Source organism: Mangifera indica, chromosome 3 (genome assembly GCF_011075055.1).
Source record: "Mangifera indica cultivar Alphonso chromosome 3, CATAS_Mindica_2.1, whole genome shotgun sequence".
In the NCBI taxonomy this organism is placed as follows: Eukaryota; Viridiplantae; Streptophyta; class Magnoliopsida; order Sapindales; family Anacardiaceae; genus Mangifera; species Mangifera indica.
The window spans coordinates 18,573,439-18,582,782 of NC_058139.1; the positions used below are offsets into that span (position 1 = coordinate 18,573,439).

Consider the following 9,344-nt stretch of genomic DNA (forward strand, 5'->3'; position numbering starts at 1 on the left):
CTGTGAAATTCGAAAAAACGGAACTGAAATTTGAATTTTAAAAGTTGAAAAACCCTAGAATGGCAACAATTGAAAAATTCTTCAGAAATCTAAAAAATACAAGTCGATATCTCGTAAAACGGTGAAATTCAAAAAAACGGAACTGAAATTCGAATTCTAAAAGTTGAAAAACCCTAGAATGGCAACAATCAAAAAATTCTTCGGAAATCTGAAAAATACGAGTCGATATCTTGTAAAACGGTGAAATTCGAAAAAAAGAACTGAAATTCGAATTCTAAAAGTTGAAAAACCCTAGAATGACAACAATCGAAAAATTCTTCGAAAATCTAAAAAATACGAATCGATATCTCGTAAAACGGTGAAATTCAAAAAAACGGAACTGAAATTCGAATTCTAAAAGTTGAAAAACCCTAGAATGGCAACAATCAAAAAATTCTACGGAAATCTGAAAAATATAAGTCAATATCTCGTAAAACGGTAAAATTCGAAAAAATAGAACTGAAGTTCGAATTCTAAAAGTTGAAAAACCCTAGAATGACAACAATCGAAAAATTCTTTGGAAATCTGAAAAATATGAGTCGATATATCAAAATGCCCCCCAAATTTTAATAATATTTTTTTGACCCCTCAATTATATATTCCTAAAATTTCATTGAGAAATTTATAATGCTTTTATAATGTTTAATATTAAATACCCCCTAATTTTAATAAAATTTCATTTAAACCCTTCTAGTGAGTGAGGAGATTTATATAAATGAAGGGAATGGTAATTTTGGTATTTTAGAAAAAGTCATGGGCACTTTTGTTATAAATAGTGAATTTGGGCATTTTTGCTTGAAAATAATGACTTTGGGCATTTTTGCTTAGTGGGAGGGTATTTTGGCCATTTTTAATAATTTCCCTCAATGAAATCTTGGCGAGCGAAGTTGAGTAACCAAGTCAAAGGCCAAATCAGTCAAAATTTGGAACTGAGCCTGAGGGGAAACTGGAGAAAAATGGAATTAAATAGTTCACGTGAGCTTTTGGTTCACTTATGACTGCTTTTACTCTCGGCCCGAGTCACCCGTGATGTTTCCATTTCCATATAATCACGTGATGTTTACGTCTGATGTAATGCTCATTCTCTGTAACTACATTTTGAAAATAATAATACACTCTATTTACATAATATTTTATTATAAAAAAATAATATAACACCTTAAAAATAATTATTTAAAAGTGATTAAAAATAAATTATTAGTATTATATTTAATAAAATTTAATAAAAATAAATAACTATAAACAATTATTATATTTAATTTGAGATAATAAATTATATTTTTTAATCACAACAGAATAAATCTATTGGAAAAAGGTTGCCAAGATTCTCCTATGTTATGACTTTTTGCAAGTTTAAAGTTTCAAGCCATATAAATTAACATCTTTCGTCAAATTTTCGTTAAAAGAATGAGATGCGAATATGTAATTTAACTGTTCAATGGGCATAAACTTGGATATTTTATATTTTTTAAAAATAAGAAACAAATAGAATATTCAATAATACAAAAATGTATATGATTTTACCCATACCCAATGGCTCAAAATAAAACTTTGAGTTCAGATTGATACAGTAAAATCCAAAAGAGTCCACATCTAAACGGTCAGCACATCACATGGTTGAAAACAAAGTTGACGGGAAGTAAGAGGAGCGTCTGGGCTCCTCTTTTAAATGTGAATTACTCAATAAAGAAAGAAGCTTTTATAATAATGTAAACATATTCCATCCAATTCCTAAATGCATGTTTCAATAAATTAAGCTCCGAAAAAGATGCCACCACCACCAACATTAGCATTTACTTTACCAGGGTTTACCATCGCCAACGGCATCTTCAGCCCCCAAAGTCTTCTTTTTCACTCACCAAAACAGAGGAGATGCCCCCACAAGTAGTCTAAAGGATTTTGAAGAAAAAAATGTCACACAAGTCACCCATTTTTCCCTTACCAGAGTCTCAACACTTCAGTGACTATGGCTTTGACCCTCAAATCGATTACTTTCAGGTCTCGTTTACTTATTTTCTTTCTCTTTTTATGTTGCACACGCTTTGCAGTGTAGTGTTGTTACTGACTGGTTTGTTGAAAAGAAGGTGTTAGAAGAAGCAAGGAAGCAGAAGAAAGAGTTATCAAGATCCATTGACTCGTTTCACTTCAAGCTTCAGAAACCCATCTCAAGAGAAGAGTCCAAGGTCAAGAAGACCCTCTATAACAAGGCTAAGAAGAAACGCTGGTGGAGAAACGCTCTGTTGTTCTTCAAATGGAAGTGGCTCTCCAACAACCACCATGAATGTGATGATATTCAGACTAATAATTTTGAACATGATGTGCATCACGCAAGAGCTAGAGCTTTCAGGGCTTCAATGTCGGGTCCACTTTACATAACGGAGAGCAGAAGTGGGTCAAGTACTCCATATAGAAGCACAAGCCGGCCGTCTTCAGGCCCACTTGCCCGAATTCTCTCTCCGGTGAACAGGAGTGAGTTTCAAGTTCCGTATTTGAGTCTCAGGGAGCTCAACATGGAGCAGCAACAACGCCAGAGAATGTCTACTTCTTCAATGCCACTATATTTGGTGACTTAGAATATTTTAAGTTCTCTCGTATATAATATAAATTTTAAGTTTTCTTAAAGATTTGGTTTTTGAGCTTGTGGTTGTGGGGGCTCTCTTAGGTATTTCGGATTTCCCCGCCATCTGGTTTCTGTAAATTAGCTGCAAAGGTGTTTGTTTGCTTGATCCTCTGGTTATGGTGGAGGGAGGAAAGGCTGAATTCTCCTCCCCCTTTTGTGTTCAATTTGTATTTATAATTTTATTGATTTCTGCAACTAATGAAGTCGGTCACTTCATATTTCCTTTATTCTGTGCATTATTGCCAAGACAGTGAGTGTCTAAATGGTTAAATCGAGTAAAGACAAACCTCAAATTTTCATTCCATCTTCATCATTTATCACAAAATTTGATATAATCTACTTTAATGTAATCTTTACGATGATTCTTATAAGTTTGAATTGGTGGTTGGCTCCGCTGTTAACATGGACCATTCAGGGGTTAATCTTTCCAGTTTCCCTCCACGTGTTATGTTAACATTGGACCTTTCAGAAGTTTTACTTTGCAATTTTATGCGAAGTGATGTTTAAGTTTTTGAAATTTTATAAATGTGCTTGTTTTTACACCAATTCTTGGATGAGAAATAGTCCTTTGGGTATATTTGATTATGATTTCCCCTTAGACTGCACAACCCTAAAAGTTTTCAAGGGGTGGCATAAAAATATTTTAAAAAATTTATAAACTCATCACATTTTTTTCTCAGGTTTAAAAACTAGCAATTTCCAATCTTTCTCCTCATCCGAAGTTTGAAAAATCACTATTTTCCCCCAAGGATTTGTATTTTCTCTGCCAACATCCTCCCTCTCATCTCCCAAACGAGGATGAATCATAAGCTAACAGGAGGTTGCCTACAATTCATCGGCAAGGATCTGTGCTACACACAGATCTATGCGTCACACAAGTCGCATCGACTGAAACAAAATTGGTCGGATAAAGGCTTAAACTCTTTATCTAACCAATATGTGTGTCAGTTGACACATAGATCAATCGACGGATTTGTGTGTCGCATAAATTTGTGCCTCACCGATGAATTGTCAACTGACTATTTGTTCTTGTTCGGGAGATGGGAGAGTGGAGGTTGGCTGGCTCTAGTTATCGGAGAAGCGGCAAAGGAAAAATGCAAACCCTATAGGGGAAAATAGTGATTTTTCAAACTTTGGGTGAGGAGAAGATTGGGAGAAAATTATTAATTTTTAAATCTAAGAGAAAAATGAGATGAATTTATAATTTTTTAAAATATTTTTATTAAATGACAATTTTACTCTTGATAGTAACAATAAAATTTAATAAATGAGTGAACATTTAGATTTTCGATAGTTAACAGTTATAAAGTTAAATTTGCACCAAACCTAGGGTGGGAAATAGTCTTTTGGCCTTCAAGATAATTTGATAATTTTGTGATTGGTCTATTAAGCAATCAGCAGGGTTGGTTGAAACTAAAATGCTAGCTATCGTGTTTAGCAAGTTCAAGGGCTAGTAAATAAATAAACAGATGGAGCAAGTTAGATTTTGTTTAGAGGAAGAAGCAAAGCAACATGGGAGATGGAGTGAAGGGTCGGTTTCAGACCGAATCGCAAATCCCCACAAAGTTCCAATACAGCAAATGGCGCATAATCAGCGCATTGGCTGCAGCAACACAACAGAAGCGATGTTTACTTGACCTGTTGACCACGTTTGTTGCTCGCCACTGTAACGTGGGCATGTCAGTTGGATACAGGGAGAGAAAGTGGAGCCGTCCTTTGTGTTGGGTCGCTTTAGTTGCTTCGCTTTGTTGATTTTTGAGCCCATCCATCTATTATATTATGGCGCCCGGAACAAACACAGGCGCCCCATTGAATAAAGTCTTTGTATAAAGGGTGTCTTTAGAGTGGAACTCCTTGACGTTATTACCTACCTTTTTTCTTTAATTTGTAATTTTTCTTTTTCATAAATGTTATAAAAAATTCCATCTACGAGAACTATATAAATCAGTGATGTGATCCGTTATTCGAAAACCTAAGTTTAGTATTACGTGAAAATTTTGATAGATCACCGTATAAAATGTAAAAAGTGTAGTTCTTTGACCATATATAATCTTATATTTAAATAACACAAGAAAAAAACAATTGTGTAATTACATGAGAAGAGGTATATTTAATATAAATAGTTAATAAATTTTTTTTCTGAAAAAATCATTGATTTTGTGATCTACAGTGTCAGAATTATGTTGGGTTTATAAGTATAGAGATCGACACTCATATTACATAAAATTAATTGACTTCTGTTAAAATATAATATCTCACAATTATATACTGTTTACTTATATTGTATTTATTAGATGTAAGATTTTAATCTCCAATACGAAAATTTGAATAATTGGAATATCATGTAATGGTAGGAAATAGAACGTATTCATAAAAAATGACATGTGGAAAAGATTATGGAAACAAATGAAACCTTCAAAAGTCACTCTTGTTGTTTTAAGATAGAAAAAGCTTTGACCCGATTTAAGTTAATATGCATGTAAATGATGTGTCTAGCTTTGCATACTAGTTGCTTGTCATGCAAACGACTAGACATCCACACAACAATTGCCCCCAATTTCTTAAGTACAAACATAGTTTTATCAACTATTCACTTTTCTATACGGATAAAACACATGGACGATTAAGATTTTTGCTTACAATACATTACTGAGAAAAAAAAAAAAAAACATTCCACTATGCGTTTAATGTATTGGAAAATCATATTATTCTTTTGATTACTTCTCTAGTTGACTTTTGGGTTATTGATTCTGCAATGGTGGTGTATATCAAAGTTTTGATGTTTGATTTCTTTTTAGCCTTAATCTGAAATGTTTAATCAGTTCGTAACTATGTCAACATGGTTTCAGTCGACGTGAAAAGCAGAAAGCTAATGAACATTGTATTATTTTATTGCTCTTGGTTTACAATTCACTATTATTTTAGTCGGATTCTTTCTGCACAGCAGGCTTAGTGGTTGTGGGGCTCAGGAGCGGAATCTCCTTTGCTTTTAAAAAAAAATATATATATATTTGATAAAATTATAAGGGAAATGATATTAAATGTCCATTTTACCTTTTATTAAGCAAAAATACCTATTTCTCCTATTCCTAAGCAAAAATACCCTTATTTTTTTTAAAATACTAAAATTACCCTTGATCACATCTATATAAACCCTCTCACTCTCACTCTCATTACATACACTTTTTATATCACTTAAACACTCATTCTCACTCTCATTTTTACTTAATATCAATTACTTCGTTCGGAAGGAAGAAATTCATATTTTTAAATTCGAATTGAAAAAAATTAATTCGTGAAAACTATATTGAAAATAACATGTTAAGAATAAATAGATATATTGAAATACCCTATAATGTCAATAACTAAAAAATCACTCGAAAATCTAAAAAAACATATTTGAATTTCGAAAACTACACGTTCAAATGACTTATAAACGAGAAAACCGAAAAATCAATCTAAAATTTCATAATTACATCGTAAAATATGTCTAAAAAAGCACATTGTAATTACAAATGTCAAATTTAAAAACTATATATCAAAAAAGTCAAGCCCAGTTACAAATAAGCTCAAAATCATAAAAACTGAAAATCTTAAATTTGATAAAACAAAAAAACTGTATAATACATATTGAAACAGTTGTATTTTGGCCTCTAAATTTGGTGCAACCAGCAAAGTTGGTTGTTGTTATAGAGCTCGAAATAAGTTTCACGTTGATATATTACGGGTCTCGTAACTCTTCTCGGATCAAAAGTTATGACCGTTTAAAGTCTGTCTTATATAGACTCTATAGTTTTAAAAAGGTTAATTTCCACCCAACCCACCGTTTTCACGGACTGCCCAATGGTTCAATGTAAAATTTCCCACGGACCCCCGTGGATCTCCCCCTCCCCCTAAAATTTTGAAAAAGCTAAATTTCCCTTCCCCCCACCCCCACAGGCGTCTGTGAGAGGTTACTGCAGCGCTGGCAGATCTAACCCATTTTTCGATCAAAAATCATCATTTCAGCCTTTAATTTCAACACAAATCAAATCTACACATCTAATAACACAAAACCTCTCAAGAAATTCAAGCAAAACAACCAAGAATAAACACATTTTACGCATTGTTCAAAATCAAAACCCTAAACATTCAAACCTCAAAATCTCCCTCAAATCTCAATAATCTTAATAATAAATTGATTCAAACAAGAAGTTGGATGATGTATTATCCTTATTTGTCATTTTCAGTTGTCGAAAAACATGAAAAGTTGACAGAAAAGACGAAACTCGTTACACCTGTGGGAGATTTGAATTTTCTGTGATTTTAAACAATAAATCTGCGGGAAATGTGGGGTTTATATAATGACAGTTTGGTCATTTATCAAATTGAGGGCATTTTTGCTTAAACCTTAGAGTTTTAGGCAATCTCGCTTAACACCTTTTAGTTTTGGGCATTTATTATAATTTTCCAAATTATAATCATACCCCTATCATTTATATTACCAAAAAATTATAAGATTGAATTTTTTATTTTTTAATTTTCAATTTTTAGTTATTCAATTATATAATAATACGTTATTATTGTTTATATATAAAGTTATACACATAAATTACTTTTATATTACGCTTTACCATTTTGCTCGGAAAACTGCAATTCTAGTTTCCATTTTCTTTAATCTGACATAGGATAGTCGTGCTTCTCACAAATTCACCTTTATTTTTTGGGGCAGTTTCGCCATTCTTCCTCCATCCCTATTTCATATTGATGTTTAACTATTCATTCAGATCTCAATTTCATCTTCTGTTTGGGTTGCACTGGATTGTCAAGTCTTGTTTGAATCTGATTTTCAGACTCATTATGAAGTTTGTTATATATATATATATATATATATATATATATATATATATATATATATATATATATATATATATATATATATATATATATTCTTGTTGTTTGTTCTTGATATTATGAAAAGTGAACGTTTTTTTTATTTACTAGTGTTTTGCATATGCAAAATGGATGGGTGTAGATTTTGCTTGAGAGTTCAATTAGACATGAAAGTAAGATATTAGAAGTCTATGAGTTTGGTCAGCACAATGGTTTAGTTAATTAAGTGAATATTAACTAGATGAAAAATCAAGTTTTTTAATTAATTAATTTAATATTTTATTCGTATTTAATGATAGATTTGAAATATTTAATGCCTAAACCTTCTGAATGTTATAAGTTTTAGTTAGGCCAAACGACTATTTCCCACCGAAGGTTTGATGTTTTCTCAAGTTTCCACCCTTTAACTATGAAAACACCAAACACCCACCCATGACCGGTTAGATTTAACAAAACTCTAACGGTGGTAAGGGTAAAATCGTCATTTTCTCTATAATATTAAAAATAATAGAATCTAATTTTGCCCCCTTAAACTTTAAAAACTAAAACTTTCCCTCAGTCTAAGTTTTAAAAAATAGCAGTTTCACCCTAGGGTTTCGTTTTGAAATCTTCGGTGACATCTCCAGCTCCATTGCCGACGGCCTCTCCCTCCTGAAGCATCCTCTCCTTTCGACGATCTCTTTCCTCCCATTTGGACGTCCGATCGGAGTCGAAGAAGCCGTGGAAGAAGAAGAACTTCGTCGGGGAAGACGAAGTTCTTCGCAGTGGTCGTCGTTTGGGAAGACGATCGTCTTCCTAGACAAAGACGAGACGACTCGACGTTGTCTGGGAAGACGACTCGTCTTCATCTGGGAAGACGATCGTTTTCCCAGACGACTTCTCTCTGCATCGGATGCGTTGGGGTGGAGTTGAGGGGGGCCGTCGGTGGAAGAGAAACCGTCGAGAGGGGAAGACGATCGGCGATGGCACCGGAGAAAGTGAAAGGGTTTGGAAATAAACCCTAGGGGGGAAATGCGATCTTTTCAAACTTAGTTTAGGGAAAAAATGTTAGTTTTTAAACTTTTAAGGGGGAAAATGAGATTAAATTTTCAAGGGTTAGAGTTTTGTTAAATCTAACCGGCCATGGGTGAGTGTTTGGTGTTTCCATAGTTAAAGAGTGGAAACTTGAGAAAACATCAAACCTTGGGTGGGAAATAGTCATTTGGCCTTTTAGTTAAGAAAAAACTTGAACCTTCTGTCTTTGGCTCTTTGCCCAACTTTGTTCATATTTAAATGACATAATAAATAGAGACACGAGCAACTCGATAAATCAGCCTAAATTGTTCAACATGTTATCAAATTTAAAAAACGAGTCAAAACTGAAAACGAGTTTCAAGCATAGAATATTGTGTATATAATGAATTAATGAATTATCTTGGGACATATACTTTGTGAAATAGAAGAAATGATTGATAGTTTAATTATGTATATAAAAAAGATGTATTTAATAGTATCAATAATAAAGTTATTATATAATACTTTTAAAAGATAAAATAATATTAAGGATAATTATAAATGTATTAGTTAAGGAATATTTTATTAGTACAAATATTTGTATTTATTTTAATTTAAAATTTATTTGTGTCATTGTAACCTTGACCTTCTTGAATTGGCCAAAGGACTTGTTCCCACCCAAGGTTTGGTGCAATTCCAAACAGGTATCCATCAACTTTGAAAAATCCAAATCTCACCCATAGGCAATTTTATGTTAAAACTCTCAGTTAAATATAAGGGCAAAATTGTTATTTCAGTAATAATATTAAAAAATATATAA

The 9,344-nt window shown here is 32.6% G+C and overlaps 1 protein-coding gene across 1 annotated transcript; it reads left to right on the top strand.

Moving 5' to 3' along the window:
- Positions 1–1,762: 1,762 nt before the first annotated feature.
- On the top strand, positions 1,763–2,886 carry LOC123210964. Its single transcript, XM_044629462.1, has 2 exons — positions 1,763–2,037; positions 2,124–2,886. The coding sequence occupies exons 1-2, from the start codon at positions 1,951–1,953 to the stop codon at positions 2,610–2,612; spliced, it is 576 nt and encodes a 191-aa protein (XP_044485397.1). The 5' UTR covers positions 1,763–1,950; the 3' UTR covers positions 2,613–2,886.
- The last annotated feature ends 6,458 nt before the right edge of the window (positions 2,887–9,344 follow it).

Excerpts from the sequence above, each read along its gene's own strand:
- LOC123210964 (XM_044629462.1), top strand. The coding sequence starts at position 1,951 with ATGTCACACAAGTCACCCATTTTTCCCTTACCAGAGTCTCAACACTTC. Across the intron at positions 2,038-2,123 it reads CTCAAATCGATTACTTTCAG|GTGTTAGAAGAAGCAAGGAA; the intron begins GTCTCGTTTACT and ends GTTGAAAAGAAG.